General features: G+C 33.2%; 1 protein-coding gene across 5 annotated transcripts; it reads right to left on the reverse strand.

Moving 5' to 3' along the window:
• Positions 1-1707: 1707 nt before the first annotated feature.
• LOC121371262 lies at positions 1708-19044 on the reverse strand. Of its 5 annotated transcripts, none has more exons than XM_041497011.1 (9): positions 18762-19044; positions 17525-17674; positions 13201-13254; positions 10535-10652; positions 8577-8701; positions 7816-7901; positions 7221-7406; positions 4390-4499; positions 1708-2068 (listed from the first exon to the last, which is right to left on the reverse strand). In XM_041497011.1, exons 2-8 carry the CDS (start codon positions 17569-17571, stop codon positions 4405-4407), a joined length of 711 nt encoding a protein of 236 aa, XP_041352945.1. In that variant the 5' UTR covers positions 17572-17674; positions 18762-19044; the 3' UTR covers positions 1708-2068; positions 4390-4404. The 5 variants fall into 5 exon arrangements, with proteins under 5 accessions (XP_041352945.1, XP_041352947.1, XP_041352946.1 ...); XM_041497013.1 differs by lacking the exon at positions 4390-4499 and adding an exon at positions 6236-6290 and having other exon boundaries at positions 18762-19035; XM_041497012.1 differs by lacking the exon at positions 18762-19044 and adding an exon at positions 18552-18651.
• Between the last annotated feature and the right edge of the window lie 271 nt (positions 19045-19315).

Consider the following 19315-nt stretch of genomic DNA (forward strand, 5'->3'; position numbering starts at 1 on the left):
AGGGTATTGACAGATTTCATATTTACAGCATATGTTCATTATTGCTAAATTGTGGCGCTGCCGACATTGTGACTTTTCATTGGATTGTACTCTGCTTTAGTAATTCTCAAACAAAAACATTTTCAATAGCAATGATGCATTGGGATTTTCCAGCATTATGAAAACAGAAACATCAAGTACCCAGTTTATGGTTATTAGTCCTCTACCGATCCAACCCGAGGGGACTAGGTTTCATTTCCGTCCTGTCTGTCTGTCCATCCATCCCTCTGTCCCACACAGTTTTTCAGATGTTTTTTCACTATGTCTTGAGATATTGAGTTGATTGACAGTTTGTGTAGCTTTATCATGGAATAACAGATCCAGTTTGACAGAGTTATGGAGATGACAAAATGTATTGGGCCTGGTAGTGGACATGTATTGCTTTGATGGTCTTCTCAGAAGTTTGTTTGTTTTGTTGAATGACATCAGTAGAACACACTGATCTATTAAACATCGGCTATTGGATGTCAAACATGGTCATTTGACAGTCATAGAGAGGAAACCAGCTACATTTTTCCATTAGTAGCAAGGGATCTTTTACATGCACGATCTCACAGATAGGATAGCACATACCACAGCCTTTGATATTACATACCAGCTGTGGTGCACTGGCTGGAACGAGAAAGGGGCCAACCAACAAGGATCAATCCTAGACCAACCATGCGTCAGGCATGCTCTTTACCACTGTGCTACGTCCTGCTCCCATTCTCAGAATGTTTGTTGTAAAGAGATGTAAAGTGATCTCACTGGAATACTGACATAATTCACATTCAAAATTAGCTGTATTATTACAGTGCCTCGCCACATTAAAATAATATTTGGTCTACTTAACTAGGCTATAACAACGCTGTTTACATGGTATGTTTTTATTTTTGTATAATCGTGGATAAAATATTACGTTTTATGTTTTAAAAGATGAAAGAAAGAAAAAGTGCCGTTCGTCAAATATATATTTTTTAAAATTACGCTTGGATATTTTATATTGTGTACAAAGCAAAAACAAGGTTGCGAGGAGCGACGGTTATTAACCTCGGTGACAAAATTGAAAATTATATATTGGAGCTCGCTAGACCGGTAGGCCTCTTGTCTTGCATAAATACTTTTGACAAAAGACTGGAATATGGGCTGGATCTAGCTTGGTCAGTAAAGCAATCGCGGAGCTGCTTGGGTCATAGGATGAAAACCTTGCTGTGAACCTCCCGTATTAACCAGTGTCCCACAAGTGGTGTATCAAATGTTATGGTGTATGCTGCACTGACTGTGGGAAAGTGCATATAAAATATACTTTGAGCACTGCTACTGAAAAATTCAGCTGATTTCCTGTAAAGACTCAGAATTCAGAATCCCAATAGCTGGTGATTAATTTGTCGATGAGCTTTAGTGGTGTCATTTTTTAAATCTGCAATGCTGAAAAATGGCCTTCAGTTATGAGTTTTTAAGCATTTATTTTTTAAATGGATATCACATCCCCGATGGTACAATGCAACCTGTCTGTGCATAAATATATAGTTGGCTACTTTAACCTTTTCGTGTCTGTGCTGGAATGACATGGATTCCGCTTTTTTATGATGCCCAACTAACTGGTGCACCATCGTGTCCACAATGTAATTAAAGTGGCGTGCCATGTGCACAATTGAAACTTTTGATATAAATAACATGACAATCTTAAATTTTATGATACTTTATGTTAAATTATTTACAACAGCACATATTGAACTTTTCTTTTTAAAACAATTCATTGCATGAGTATATAATACTGAATGGTAAAATGCTTGCTTGGTTGTTCACACACAAAAAGGTACATTTTGCCACCCACAGTGACATCTCTTTTAAACATGCACAGTTCATGATGAAATTCATTAAGCAGTACATAATTGATCAACACAACATTTTTATAACTGCTTTCATACGCAGTGATGTTGACAATATGGATTTTATTCGGAGTCTAAATGTCCACTGGGATCATGGACTTAATGCTGTTAGATTCCTAGACTGAGGTGCTGGGCTTTCAGACGGTACCTTGCGGCCACTGCAAAAAAGAAAAAGAACTTGACCTTAACACTGATGTATATGAAATGCAAGTACAATAAAATTAGTATTAAATATTGTAAAGTATTGTAGTGATTTGAAAAAAAAGCCTGGGTTAATTTCTTTTTTCTTTTTTTCTTTTTTTAAAGCAAACGTTTTACACTAATTATTTTTTTGCATGAATGTTTAATTATTTTCAGAATAATGTACCGGTATGCATGCTTTTTAAAGACATATCAAAGTTGCATTGTGACAAACGTATGCACAGGTATTTTGTTTTTAAAAGTAAAAGTATAATATACCTTAAATTACATGCTCATAAAAAATAAAAACTCCGATACTTTCATTTACTAATAGAAAAAGAAATCTGATTGGAAAATTCAGTTGGTGACGGACAGGTTAAACTGGTGATGTGACGGTTTGAATTTGAATCACTTGTCTTTTTTGTTTTGAGAAGACACTGGATGCTGTTTTAATGGATATGTGGCATTAGGTTTTAGTCAAGAATATGAAAAATGCTGTTTACACAAAGTGGCAGCACATATTGCTCTTTTGACAGAGATGAAAAGTTTCTATATTTATTCGCAATTCAGAATTTTTGATTCTCTATATGGTGTTTTCAGGGTTTCTTCCCTTTGTAAAAAAAACACAAAATTCATATTCTCTATCCAGAATTTATGATATGGTTTTGGCCGATACTTTACATACATTCTGAATGAGGGTCGCTATTTCAGACCATAGTGCATCCGTAACCCTAGGTCCAAACTTTGTACTTGATCAGCAGTACTAACATTTTTGCTTTTCCTTTTTTGTAACACACTTTCATGTCCGGTTTGATATTCATGAATTGACTATGCAAGTTTATGTGTGGCATCATTTTATTTGTAGCTATTTATTAGAAAGAAATAATTCACTTACAACTATGATAATGCATGTTTTAAACTGTTTGGTCTTGTTGTTAAAAATGAATACTAAATGCCAATTTATTGAAGGAGTCAAAACTGGAATACTAAGAAAAAAACATGTTGCTAAACAGCAAGCTATATGTATCTTTCATACACACTTTGCGACAGATATGACTGGTTCATAATTGGAGAAACACCACAGGTTCCACAAAAAATCTTAAAGGATTGATTGAGCCTTTTTTTCTTTCTTTTTTACCAGTGCATTTTTACCAGTGAATTAAACTGGCACTAAAAGTGATACGTAGCTTATAACACTTTTTCAACTCTGAATTTGAAATGACATCATTCTCGGGAATAGTGTTAGGTTATAGTGGACCTTTTGGGTTTATTTGGCTCAAGCAAGTGGTCATGTTTGGACATGTATGTATGTGGGGAAACGTGGATTTAAATATCCTTTGCTGCTGATTTGAGAGTAGCCTTTTAGCAGCAGTGTAATTCAGAGCATAAACTACAATTACAGTGTTTTGATATTTAGCAGCCAATGATACATATAGCAGTGAGATGTCATCTTTAACATTTATTCCTTCTTTTTCCATATTTCACAGAAACGTATCCGATTTGACAGTTGGTTTAAGCAATATTTATTTTTGTCAAAACAAAATGGGATTAGTGAACAGACTAAGACCTCTCCCTGACATATTTGACAGCTGAGACAGTACTGTTTTGCAAACATGCATAACATAATATTGCTGGTATATGTGTACCAAGGTTTAATTTGTGTGGTAGTAAGAGAACAAAACCGTGAAATTAGTTTGCACTAGTTAGTTCCTAAAGTGCATATACTACAAGCAACAACAAAGTGTCAAGAAACTAACGGTGAAATGGTTTATAAACTTTTTAATATTAAAACAATATGCATCGAAGTTGAGTACTTAATAAAATTATTGTATCAATATATAAAGATTATAGATGCCAATAGAAAAATCCAATCTAATAGTCTCATTTACTTTTACTAACAGTTTTTGAAAAACATACTAAGTATATTGGATAATTTTTAGATAATCAAAAGGTAAAATATATAGTAAAGTCGACTTCACTAGCAAAAGAGAATAAGATAGGTGGATACTGGCAAATAATGCACTAAGGATTGAGATAGCGTGTATAGACTGACGGTGCAGAAGAGATAGAATACATTTGTGATGGGAGGATGGGATACTAGAATACATTTGTGATGGGAGGATGGGATACTAGTATGCTAAAACAGCCTATAGGTGAGTGAAACATGGATTACTGCTGTTGACTTCAATTTAAAGCAAAAATTTTATAAAATGTTTTGCTACTCTGTATAAGCTTAAATGTGACTGTGACTTATCCACTGTTGTTTGATCTTGTTTGTGTTGAAGAGTTGACATATCACCTGACAGTAAGACTGTTAATAAACGCCAGCCTTGGCATTTCTCGCAGCAAGAGCTTCCCCTGACACACCTAGCCAGCGACCCTTCGCTCCAAGGCTCGGTTTCTTATAACCTAACGGACAGCAATTAAGATTAGTCAATACATAATTTAGTAGAATGGGTGCATTGAGGGCAGACTTCCCTGCCAACAGAACACATTGTGGAGTGCTGTAAGTAAGATACACAATCATGTAGATTACTGGTACATTATAATATATTTATTAATTCCCACTGATAAAGTCACACATTAAACAACTTTGTGGGTTGTTTTCGTCCAAAACATACTGCAAATTGAATCCAAAATGATGTTTTTTAACAAAGGTATTTTTAAAATTTATTATTTAGAATGAAATTATTGTAAATAAATGTAATTTGAACTTGCTGACACAACTAAAATTAATCTGTATATATATACTTTCATGTAAATTATTGATGAAATCCTTTTATATCCAATGGAATTTGCAACAAAACAGATAATTGATGTTTCTTTTAGTTCTTTTAAGATCTGACATAAAAAAAACATTCTTGTTGACCATTTCATTGATCATTATTGTAGTATGTGGTACTTAAGAGATTAAAAGCATAGGAGCATGGATAGTTGAACTATTAAATGACCCACCAAATTTTACCTGAAATATATATATATATATATTTACCGTAACTATTTCAAAAATACTTTATTTCATGGCTACATAGTCATTACCTTTTTGTTTATGATATTATTAAATTATAACTAAACCAGAAAAAAGGTACTCTGTTGCAAATTGTCTTATGTTAGCTAGCAATAGCTGAAGAGAAGCATTCTAAATATACTGATAGTTCTCTCTGCTATAGTATGACTCAAACGTTGGGCATTACGTTAGTAATGTTTATATGAAATGTTCATATATAATCCTGCATCCAACAAAAACGAACCTTATAATCCATCATACTATGCCTTTAATAAGATAGAAATTTTGGAAGATGTGTTTATATTATTTAATTCACATCTAACAGCAATATGTGACCACATCTGCGAAAAAGGATACAGATGAGGCAAAATATTTTTTTCATTATTTTTTTATAGCCAGTAGTCATAAGAGTATGATGTCCATGTATTTCAGTTACAGATATACCAGTATATGATGACTGGAGTCTTGATCATATAATAATGGTGATAGTTGTCTCCGTTTTTTAAAAGAGGGAGTACAAACAGAGTAATGTAGTATTTCGGGCAATTAAAATATATTTAAATATTTCATAATTAAACTATAATAAATAGATGACAACTAACAGTACACAGATTTATATGCTTGTATGTTTATAGCATTTCCAACCAACAAAGTGACCAACATGTTTCACATGGACTTTTGACATACCGTATATCATTTTAAATGTTTGCTGTGGATGGCATCATGCCTCATCCCTACTTTTTCTTTCTTTCTTTCTTTTGTCATAGACGTGATCACATACAAGAATACAGAATCTGATGGTTTATTTGTTTTGGTAAAATTCATTGTCATACAATTGAATTTATGATGTATGATACTGTATAATGCATTGACATGTATAGGCCTACCGGTAGTTAAAATTTAATTTAAAACATACTAAGCTAGCAAACTATGTAACTACAGGTCCATTATGAATAGTACATGGAAAAGGAATTGAGAATATGTTATTAAAGCTCTGGAAAAGAATAGATGAGAATTATGGAATAGTAAAGTGTTAATTTGCTGAGACCGTTTCTGTTGAAGCAGGAAGTGTTTTTGTGTTAAGCCAATCGTTATAAGCTATATGTTAACCAGGTTATATGCATATAGGTTTTCTCACAATCAGTTTCGTTGAGATCGTTTGCTCGAAAGGTAGGTTCTTTCTTTTTCATATGCTGAAATGAACATCACATTTTAACCATGTGAGGAGATACTTGCTACTTTATTATGACGGTGAATTGGTTAGAAACACAAAAAGTGCATATGAATGTTATGGTAATGAAACATTCTGGAAAACCACACCGGGAGAAGCACACAGAATAGATTGTAGTGTTATGCTAATATAATGTCTGACAAATATTTTTTTAAATGCCTTTTTGAAACTGTACATTATTTTATCTTTTAATATAGTGAACTAATACATATTTTGACATCTGTTTGTTTGTGACGGTCAAATAAAAATTAATTTGCTCAAAACAAACAATTAAAGATGAATACTTGTTATAAAAAAAAAATTATAAAAAAATAATAAAACTTATGGTTGAAATTTTTAAACTAGGCTGTTTGATACATAAATTGGATTTCATTATAATTTGCAAAATATTTGTTTCTTGACCCATGATGCCAAATACCTTTTAAACTTTACATTCTTTGATCTTTTAATATTGTGAAATAATACTACATATATTGACACCTGTATACAACCATTCATTTACTTAAAGCAAACCATTAAAGATGAATAGCTGTTAACCCCCACCCCCCACACACACCCCTCCTACATGTATTCTTGAACATTTTAAAATTAATTCTTGGCTGCTGTAAATATAAATTTGATTTCATTATAATTTGCTAAATATTTCATAGTGCATTACTGGTACACCTTTTAATTCACATATATACTGCAAAAACTAGAAGAGTATTTAAAATTAACTTTATCAATGAATCTTTAGTTTTTACCATTAAAAAGTTCAGAAACAAATAACTTTAAATAACAAACTCATTAAAGAATAGCACTTGGTTAAAACAACCAGTTTTGTTTGATGAGTCTTGACAAACAGCATTATTAATTGCGGAAAATGATTGTACATAACAAGCGTGACACCTACAGTCGAGTGGTTTGGTGTCTTTGTACCAGTACTGGAAGCCTTGCCTGGCTCGCTCATTGAAACTGCTGCTTCTCTTGGGCCGGCTCGCCTGGCGTGCAATCCTCGGGGAGATGAACAGAGACAGATCCGGGGGCTCCATCATCTCCTCTGGTGGGTAGAAAAAGTTTTCTTCTGTTTTTACGGTTCCTGGAATATAAACACAAAACAAATACAGGTTTATTGTAAATAATTTTTCATAACTGAAAAATATATAGAACTGAAATATATAAGATGAAAACCATTTTGTATGTTCTGGGGTTTGTTTTTGATGGTTTTCATCTTCGTGCAGCTGTTTGCTCAGTCATGGCTGATATTGCACATGTTGTACAGGCAAATGGATATATAATAAGCCTGAATCGTGTTTAGAACGATTTGTTAACTAAATAAATTTTTAAAAATTTAAAATACTACTGTTACTATACCATCTGCTTTTCATTAAATGTAGATGGTGAACCATATGGTATTATATCCAGTCATTTAATTGTGTTGTATATGAACAACCACCAAAAGCACAATTATAGTTTTTAAGATATTAAATATTTGATAAATTTCTTACCATCAATAAAAACAAGATGGTTTCCTCCATTGTTAATACATGCTTTAATATGTCTCCATGGGCTACCCAAGCGACCAGATCGATAGCTGAAAGGAAATAAATATATTGTTTTTCAAATATAGAATTTACACATCACCCTATTATCATGATATATTATCAATAAATGTTGATATTTCAAATACCAAACAAACACAACAAAATCTACTAATACTAAAAAGAGCCCAAGTTGTGAACCTTTGAACAACATTTATGAGATTATATATGTCAATGTAATGGTTAACATAGTCTTACTACCCCACTAGTGGGGCCCATCAACAACAAGTGCGTGTAGCTATACTGTTGATGTCTGTCAAAGTACATCACCAAAATTCAAATATAAAACTGTTTCTGCTATCAGTCAATGATTATTAATTACAATGGATTTGTATTTTTATTACTGGTACATTTCAATACCAGTGAGGTAGTTTGTTAAATGTGGTACATCCATGATTTTTAACTTCTTCATGTCCGACGGTGTGACATTAACATAATATGGGATAAACCTGCTAAGATGATTTTCTAAAAAAATTTAACAGTTGTGTGATCAGTGCATAATTGAAAAACAGACATTGTTTGATGAAAATCATTTTCCTTTTTTTTGTTCTTTGTTTCATCTTCTTGGAGTTCATTGCTCATGATCATTTTAGATTATACTTTACCGGTATATAATATTTAGCATTAAATTCTGAAACAATATCAGTCTATTGTAACATATTATGTACATGGGTCGTCGAGGTGATGGGGGTTGCTGCCTCCACTGTCTGTAGTAATACTGTTGGTTAACTGGGTCCATGTGTCCTGTGTAAGGGTTATCATCTTCCCTTTCTCGCAGTCTTGGCCGTTCTGTCTGAAATGAAGTCAAAAACACTCAAACATAAATCTGACATTTCACTGTACATTACATGGTCTACATAAGCTATTTTCACAGAACTGTTACCATAATTAAGTTTTCTTCATATAACATGAGTATGTCACCAGCCATATTTGTTATACTAAACACTGGAATAGTGCCCCTCTCTGTCTGTGAGAAAATGTATATTAAAGATGTTCTGCTCCTTTTTTGAAGGAGTAGCTCATGTGGCAACCGCAAATTTCTCTCTATTTCTTTCTGTTGACCAGGGCACCCCGTTCCATGACGCGATCTTAGCCCTACGGTCACCTTAAGTGTATAACTACCTTTAGGTGATCTTAGCATTACGATTGCTTCGTCAAAAGGGTCCCAGGTGTTAAATAGCTAAGCCATTTGCTAGATTCCAAATAGCCGTAGTTTAAAATGCGCTGAGGAGTTGTTAAAAAATATTCATTGCATGTGCATTAATAAGTATATTGTTAACAGATACTGAAGGCAAGAAAATTAATGAAGATCTATTCTGAATGGTTAAATAATAAAAAATATAGTTGGTTTCACCTTTAACAGTGCATGATCTTTTATAGTACACACATTATAAACCTATCAATAAAGCACTACATGTAGTATACATAAAAGATTTTAGTACCCAATAACTGTCCATTTCAATACTATTAATTTCAGTCAGTGCTCTTGAAACTAAACAGAGCAATACAAATATCAGTGTACCAAAACATTCCTTCACAACACCATTAATTTACATGCATAACAGGCCATCCATGTCTGTTTAAGAATAACCACTTTATGTTTCATGCCTGAAACATTAATATATGTCTCAAGAATAAAGGTTATGTGGTGAAAGAAAACACCATTAGGTTTGTGCTGCAATTTACTCACACCTGATCAGGCATTACTTTAGTATCTAGTGAGTACATTCCTTTGAATACCGAGATTCATTCAACACAATAACTTTTACATAGATGTATTAAAGGGCCTATCCTGAGTTTAATGTATTGTAAGATGTTTACGACTAATAAAATCGTTTAAGGACAAAAATATATTTTCTTATTTAGATTTGGGTTTTTTTATTATTTAAAATATTAGTGTCGTATATTCAGTGTGTTTCTGGTCATCTTAATATTTGTAAGTAGCCTAAACTAGTCCAAATAATGTTGTACATTTGAAAAATGAAATTTAACCTAGTACAAAACTAGGATGATCAGAAACATTTAATATACAACCACTAATATTTTATGCACCAAAAATAATAATAATAAAAAAAACCAAACAACAAACAACAAACAAACAAACAAACAAACAAACAAACAAACAAACACACACACACACAGATTATATATATATATATATATATATATATATATATGTGTGTGTGTACAGTATTTATAATGTGGAATCAGGCACATATATATATTTACAGTCATTAAAGGGACATAACTGAGTTTGCTGCACTTTTTAATAAGATGTTATCGACTAATAGAGACTTTTAACGATTGTAATTACATAACGAATATATTTTTTGGCATACAATATTAGTGGCTGTATATTAAACATGATTCTGATCGTTCTAATATTTGTACTACTAGGTTAAATTTAATTTTATTTCCAAGAAATATTTTTTTCATACGTACAAATTATTTGAAGACAAAATCCAGTTTGGGCTTCTTACAAATATTAAGGTGACCAGAAACACATTGAATATACAGACACTGATATTCTAAACCAGAAAATATATATAATATGTAAGGAATGTCCCTTTAAAAAGTCTCTGTTAGTGGGAATGGTTCCTTTAACTTTGAAGTAGATTTCTCTTACCTGTATACCAATATCAAGCCCTCCAGCACGAGTTGTTGGTCGAGACCGTCTCCTCATTCCTGGTTGCATTATGTGATCTTCAAGTGGTAGGTACGATGTTCTGCCATCATAGGGCATACTAAACAACAAATAGAAAGTAATAATCTGGTGGCATTCACAGTCAGGCTGTCATAAGACATACTAAGCAGTAAGCAACACACATATATAGTCTAGTGACATTTTAAATTGCTGCCAAGTCATCAGAAGGAAATATAAACAAATATAAATAGATTAATTTGGGTGCCTTTTGATGCCAGTCCTTGTAGATAGAGATTCATGGAATCAGCCAATATTTTGCCAAATGCTCATTAGATTCTGCATTGTGCAGAGATACAGTCTTGATCGCAGATAATGGTTTTGTTGTTCTGATTTGTATGGCATATTAAATATAAAAAACAAACACACACAAAAAAAATATTTTAGTATTTGCATGCAAAAGGCATCTAAAAATCAAATATAAATAACAAAACTCAAAATGATCACCCAGTGGCAATAATGATGGCCTTCTACATAAAGCAATTCTATAGGCATGGGGGGGGGGGCCTGTGGGGCTCTACCCTACCCCCCCCCACATAATTGTGGGGGCTCTAACTCCCCAATAATTGTGAATAAAAAATATTATTGGTAGTAAGATGAACTGTACTTGTAGAATGCAGGAAATTGCATTTCAAGACATCTGGTTTTCAAAAAGACAGGGGAGCATACCACCGAACCCCTAGAAGTTTTGTAACCTCGATCTTAGTCAGCTCCCCCCCACCCCCTACCAATGTCTACTTGCATCCGTCATGCCTGTTCTATCAAACATTGCAATAATCAGATGACATTTTATTGATAAGCCAATGAAAGACTTTTTAAGAAATAAACAAATAATATTTAATTAGAAAAATTGAAAAACATTAAACCACAACTTTATGACTCGCACTGTCAATCTGATAAACATGACATACATATTTTATTCCAATTTTAATGTACATGAAGTAACCAAACTGGTAGGTGTTAGACTAGCATTCATCAGTAATATTGTATGCACGCACACATAACATATTACATCTATACTTTCACCTTGTCAAGTTAAGCCAAGTCATTTAATCACAGGCATGAACATTTACATCTGTATTACATGACAACTACATGTACTGAGACCAACATAGTGATTTAGTCTTTACCCACATGTTGTTATGGTCACTGTACATGTGAGCAAAAGTTTCTGAGAAAATAAATAAAGTTATTTGCAACTGCACTTAAAGTTTAAACAATTTCAAAATTAAAATTAATATTTTAACATTTTAAAAGTGTATTATTAATACATGTATAACATCAGAGCATGATTGTTTGCACATATCACAAAAATAAATTGGTATTAACACTTATAACAACTATATTTCTGAGTGAAAAAAGTCATTAGCATATTCTGTATCATATTTCTGTATAAAACAAATGAATGCAAATATGTCCATCTCTCTATTTAGCAAGGCATCAAAATATTCAAAACATGCTATTACATGTTTCTGGATGAAATGTCTATTTTGTGTATAGATGAACAAACTTATTTAACTTACTTCAATTCTGAATCCTTTTTTTCATTCATTGTTAAAAATTTAAAGTGTTTCTCAATAATGCTGCCTGTCTATTCAGTATTTAATAATATTGTGTTTGAGGAATCACAAGACAGGACTATATTCTAAACAACAAATAACAAGTGTTACTTCTAAAATCAACAGTTACAGGATATGAGACTGCTTGAGACGGTTGTCAAGTGTTTTCATCTTTTACTGTCCACTATAGTCCAATAAAATAGGTATGACAATAAGATTATAATGTATGGGAAAAATATATTAAAATTGTTAAACACAATTCACATGCTCTTAACACAGGGGAATGATGTGTTAGTAAACATTAACTTTACTTTAAAAAACATGGATGGGTAATTTAAAGTATAGGTGCATATATCGTAAATATTTAAATTCTATTGTAAGTCGGGTAACACTACTAACATACATAGTGTGTACATCGGCACTTATTACTATTTTATTCCTATAACTATTTGCAAACTTATTTCATAATATATTTTTTCATATCACATTTCATATATCATAATTTGCAACACACGACAATGCATGTATATGCATGTTTTTTATAGTAATGATAGTTTCAAGATATTTCAGTTGTCAGATTTTATTTAAGGTAACCTTTAAGGTTTTGTTATTTAAGATTTACACAAAATGGATAACAAAACGAAAGAGAGGAAATGTTTGTCCTTGACAAAATAATTCTTGTTAGGTTCACAGAAAGCAAAACCAAACTTAAAACTGAAGAATTAAACAAACACTTAAACAAAACCTGGATGGATGTAATTTATTAATAAATTATCATAACAAACAAGACATTTATTTTGTTTATGAATTAAGACAATGGGATAAAATGGTATGATTTGAAAAACAAGTCTGTTATATAGAATATGGGTTGGGTAAAACAAGTGAGGGATGGTGCAAACATTTCATTTGAGGACATTTACATGGTCACATACATTGTAGGTGTGGGCCACAAACACATGCAATAAACTGTGACAGTACAGACACTTTGGTGTGTTTTGTGAGAGAGTTGTGGTGATCAATAAATTGTTATACTCAGGTCTTATGGCTGATGGGATCTCAGGAAGAATGGTGGCGCCTTCTGCCTTACTGAAGAAATCATAAATAATCATAAACATACAATATGATGAACTGAGTATTGCATCTCAAACAGACACTAAAGAATAAAATACATACCTGTCATACTTGTGTTTTATCTGAATTATTTGTCACCTCAGTGTGACTCAATACCACCACTGATAATACTATAAAAACTGTTTTAATAAATAAGTCCTTGAGAATATTTGCACACACAAATGATTCTATAAATATTCAGCATGAGATTACAACGAATTTGGAAATGTATGTGTACCATAGCCAATTAGGCTTTGACATTCTTAACATTTTCCATAGTTATCTATACCACAACTGATTCTTAATCACTGGATTTTCAATATTTAGTCTCAAAGTAAATTTTAGCAAATGTTCCAAAGTAATGTAATATAATATAATTATGACAGGAAAAAAAGAAAGTTTCATTTCATGACACACTCAACACATTTTAATTATGATTATATGGCATCAAAAACCTGCTGTTGCCACTCATGGGCTATTCTGTTTTATTATGGCAGCAAGGGATTTATTATACCAGTAATACAGTGCTGCAATCGGCCAACTGATGGGGATTGATCCTGGACCGACCATGCATTAGGCGAGTGCTTTACCACTGGGCTATGTCCTGCCCCTTATAATTGTGACATGATCTGTTAGGAATTTCTAAATCTAGTCCTTTCAAGTGTGCAGAATTTCAAATTAATATAATATATGACATAAAGTTTGTTTTATTTAACGACGCCACTAGAGCACATTGATTTTTAATCTTATCATCGGCTATTGGACGTCAAACATATGGTCATTCTGACACTGTTTTTAGAGGAAACCCGCTGTCGCCACATAGGCTACTCTTCTTTACGACAGGCAGCAAGGGATCTTTTATTTGCGCTTCCCACAGGCAGGATAGCACAAACCATGGCCTTTGTTGAACCAGTTATGGATCACTGGTCGGTGCAAGTGGTTTACACCTACCCATTGAGCCTTGCGGAGCACTCACTCAGGGTTTGGAGTCGGTATTTGGATTAAAAATCCCATGCCTCGACTGGGATCCGAACCCAGTACCTACCAGCCTGTAGACCGATGGCCTGCCACGACGCCACCGAGGCCGGTCGGTAATAATATATGACATAGTCTGTCAGAGAATTTAATTTTGCATACAATTTAATAAATGTTTTAACTATACAAGACAGGGAGCATATAATTAGTGAGAAAAAAAAAGCATACTCATAATTACATTTATAATCTGCACTGAACAGCTCCCTCATATAAAAAGGAACAGGTCTGTTATCAGAAGTTCTTAAAAATGTCATTAAAATATCATTACTAAAACGTACCTGACAAACAACTAAAGTGTCTGACAGTTGAGAATCAATTGCATTGCAATAAATCTTTTGAAAGTAAACTTATAAATTAAACAGTCTTTCAGCTGTAAATATAATAAATTGCCAGGGGTTTACTTACATCTATATGTAAATATCTTAGATAATAAAAGAACACATTTCATCCATTATGAAGTGAATTTTAGCCAACAAAAATGGGTTAATAAAAGTAAATAGGTTTTGCTGATGTACAGTAATTTTAGCAAAATGTTAACTATGTTCAAGAAATATGATATATATGTATAACTGGCCTCAGTGGTGCCATGGTTAAGCCATCGGACATAATTAGGCTGGTAGGTACAAGTTTTGCAGCCACCCGGAGTGAGTTTGAATGACTCAATGGGTAGGTGTAAGACCATTATACCCTCTTCTCTCTCACTAACCATTAACAACTAACAACTAACCCACTGTCCTTGACAGACAGCCCGGATAGCTGAGGTGTGTGTCCAGGACAGCATGCCTGAACCTTAATTGGATATAAGCATGAAAATAAGTTGAAATAATAATAATAAATAATAATATATGTATAATATTACTAAGATTAATATAAAGTAATATTAAAAAATGTACAGATGAAATATTTTAAAAATAGCATGACATATATGGAATTAACTGTCTCACTTACCATCAAACGTAACAGTGTTACATGCAAGTAATATTTTTTTTTTTTTTTACTTTGTCAGGACGAGACAATAGAACTGATTTAAAAAAAAAGTCTTTTACCAGTCCAACCACTTATGTATAGCATTAAGTACAGATTAAGTTTGACTTTCCTAGGGACTAGCCCTTTTTGACAGAGTTATGACCCTTGAACTTAGGTTATACGAACATTTATTGGGTCCAGAAGGGGACATGTATTGCTTCAGCAGTATTCTCAGAATACTTGTTTCGTTTGATGTACAATGAAGGAGGATCAAACAAGGGATCACAAAACTACATCATGTAGTAATTTGTAACATATCTCATTTTATTTGACTTTTAGGTACCATGTGCAAGCTCAAATCTAGCATTAACACCATAATGCTGAGTGGTTATATATATCAATATATATACATCAGAGTCAAAGAAAATGAGATTTTTATGTTACTAAAACCTAGTAAGAAATAATATAGATATGAATACCCATAAACAGATATTAAGTGTTTCTTTCTTATTCATGTTACATGAATCTTCTATTCTATTAAGTGTAGCCCAGTGGTAAAGCGTCTGCTTGATGTGTAGATGATCTGGGATCGATCCTCGTCAGTGGGCCTATTGGGTTATTTTGCGCTTCAGCCAGTGTACCACGACTGGTATATCAAAGGCTGTGGTATGGGTTATCCTGTCTGTGGGATGGTGCATATAAAAGATCCCTTGCTGCTAATCGAAAAGAGTAGCCCATGAAGTGGCGACAGCAGGTTTCCTCTGATATCTGTGTGGTCCTTAACCATATGTCTGACCCACATAACCATAAATAAAATGTGTTGAGTGCATTGTTAAATAAAACAGTTCCTTCCTATTCTATTAAGTGTTTGGGTAGTGGACTGAAAAGGTAAACATATGGCTTGTGACCCAAACACTATGGAGGCTGTGATACACACACACTCCCCCGATTAGCTAGAGGTTGTGCTCCACCACTCATTCCTATGAGCCTGACAGTGGCTCATGGATGTCTAAAGTTTGTTTTGTTTAACGTTTTTGTTGTTTAACGACACCACTAGTGCACATTGATTTATTAATCATCGGCTGTTGGATGTCAAACATATGGTAAGCTTGACATATAGTCTTAGAGAGGAAACCCGCTACATTTTTCCATTAGTAGCATGGGATCTTTTATATGCACCATCCCACAGACAGGATAGCACATACCACGACCTTTGATATACCAGTCGTGGAGCACTGGCTGGAATGAGAAATAGCCCAATGGGCCCACCGATGGGGATTGATCCCAAACTGATCACGCAAGCACTTTACCACTAGGCTACGTCCCACTCCTATATATGGAAGTCTAATTACTGGTAAGTAAGTGTAACACATCAGAAATGAGAGATGCCACCACATAGGCTTGTCTTTCCAATACGGTTTACGGTTCTGTTTGTTGCCAATCACAGATCCACCAAACATTCACATGCCCACCCCAGCCCAGCTTCTGACATTGCCAGAGACAAAGTCTGGGGCAGAGGGTTTTTCATTCAGCAGCAACAGATCTTTTATATGCACTTTTTCAGCTGACAGGATACTATAGCACATACCAATGCATTTAATATATAGAGGACATTTCATGTTTTTTGTGAAATATGATTTATGTCTCATTGAGTGAAGTTTGCAATCATATCTCATGAGTCGCACTTGCGCGACGAGTGTGATATTATTGCAAACTTCATGCAATAAGATATAAATCATATTTGACAAAAAACATGAAATTTTCCATTTATTATATAACTTTTGGCAATTTACCTTTATTTTTAAAATGCCAGCAGCAAAATAGTTCTGGCTTTCTTACAGTGAAGATAACACTTTCTACAGTGACGATGACACATTTTAGAGTGAAATAGTTAAATTTTCACTCTAAAATGTGTCATCATCACTGAGTGACTGATAACACTTTTATTTTACCGATATTTTAAGATATTTCACTAAATGTTATATAATAAAAAAGTGATGAAGCACAGATGGAACAGTCTTGCAATCCATCTAATGGAAGTTCTACCACTGAGCTACATCTCTTTCATGTTTTGCAGAGAAGATCAATAACTATTGGAATCCAACAGGACAATCAATACTCTCAACAAATACACTTTTGTAGCTCTTAAAACAGACACTAAAACACAATTTGTAATCAGTGACCATATATATAAATGGTTTATAAGCTGTTAAATATATTGTAGGGTTTACAAATGTTAACTTACTCTTCTGGATAGTCGTATGACGTTCTTGCTCGTCGGAATCCGTCCATCGCCACTTTGTATGAATGATAAAATCAATATAAAACGTCTGTGTATTGGATTTTTTGTAATTCACATCAGGTTTTCTCAAACTGTCTGAAGGTAAGCATACACCTGGAAAAAATAATATGAATAGCAGTTAAATTCACAGGTACATGTTACAAACAAAAAGATAAATCCATAAGGAGAGGGTACATAATAAAAAACAGGTAATTTCATATTACACCAATAATGATTGACATTAGGTTTTTAACAGACATATGAACATCTACAACTACAAATATGTACTCACAACTGGAAAATGAACAAACGGTAACTTCATAGATGTGCAAAACAACAATGATATGCAGGTGTGTATGTGTATTGGGAGTGGAGGACAGGAGGGTTGGTAAATCATTTACACCACTAGAGTACATTAATTAATTAATTAATCATCAGTTACTGGTAATTCTGTCATATAGTATTAAAAGAAACCCACTACATTTTTCTCCAAAAGACAGGATTGCACATAAATATGTACGATAAATATATACACTAATTATGGGGCATTGGCTGGGATGGTAATAGAAATCTGAGAATGAATGAAAGTGAATGAATGTTTAATGATACCCCAGCATCAAAAAATACACCTGCTATTGGGTGTTATGCACTAAAGGAGTTCAGTCATTGTTAAACTAATAATGATTGTTACCTTTTCTGACACCCAATAGCAGATGTGTATTTTTGTGCTGGGGTGTCGTTAAACATTCATTCATTCATTCTATATTCTAAATTACCACTAATAAATTGGAAAAGTAAAAAAATATATTTTTTAATTTCACATTACATCAAATTATTACCAGTAAAAGAAAAATGACTTATATCGATTTATATTATAAAAAAAATAATCCAACATTACACCAATTTAATTTATATAAATTCCTGGGATATGGTAAATAAAATGACAAATACATGCAGACATAAGCACTAATAAATAATAACTCCATAGTACTTGCGGTAAAGTTATAGGTATTCAAAAGGTTGACCCAAAATGATATATACACTACCAGGGTAAATATAAAAAGAATTGCTATTCAACATTACACCAACTTCACACCACATAGATTCACAAGTACTCAACAGAAATATGAGAAACCTATGAGGGTGCACATAAAAGAAAAAAACAACAAAAGTAACTCCATAGTACAGCAACAATCTTTACCTCTAAGTCACGGATCTTTGACAGCTAGCTAACAGACAAGTGCACTCCTGGGTGAAACTGACCCTGTAGGTTAGTTGTGGTTCTAGACGATGCCTTGTTGCTAGGCTGCGACAGGTAGGTGAAAGTTGATGGTTCACACCATGATTTCATCAAATGTTTATATGGTATTATCTAAGCTGTGTATCACAGGTGACTTGTTCAATAGACGCAGGTAAATTGATCTTATCCGATTCAATGTGCAGGCTTCACTTAACACAACTGGTGCTGGGATTATCGCCACAAGGAAAGTGTGCTGGTCATGACTTTGTGATATACCTGAAGCTTAATGGGTGCATAAAAAGTATTATCTAAGTAATAAGACTTATTATTATTATTATTATTATTTTAATAATAATAATAATAATAGTAAATATTATTATCATTATTATTATCAAAATTGTTACTACTGTTATTACACACACACACACACACACACACACACACACACAGTGTTTTGTTTCACGACACCAGTAGAGCACATTGATTTATTAATCATCGGCTATTGAATGTCAAAC

Source organism: Gigantopelta aegis, chromosome 4 (assembly GCF_016097555.1).
Source record: "Gigantopelta aegis isolate Gae_Host chromosome 4, Gae_host_genome, whole genome shotgun sequence".
Classification (NCBI taxonomy): domain Eukaryota; kingdom Metazoa; phylum Mollusca; class Gastropoda; order Neomphalida; family Peltospiridae; genus Gigantopelta; species Gigantopelta aegis.

Excerpts from the sequence above, each read along its gene's own strand:
- LOC121371262 (XM_041497011.1), bottom strand. The coding sequence starts at position 17,571 with ATGGACGGATTCCGACGAGCAAGAACGTCATACGACTATCCAGAAGA. Across the intron at positions 13,255-17,524 it reads TCATACGACTATCCAGAAGA|TAAGGCAGAAGGCGCCACCA; the intron begins GTAAGTTAACAT and ends TGATTTCTTCAG. Across the intron at positions 7,902-8,576 it reads CCATCACCTCGACGACCCAT|CTATCGATCTGGTCGCTTGG; the intron begins GTACATAATATG and ends ATTTCCTTTCAG.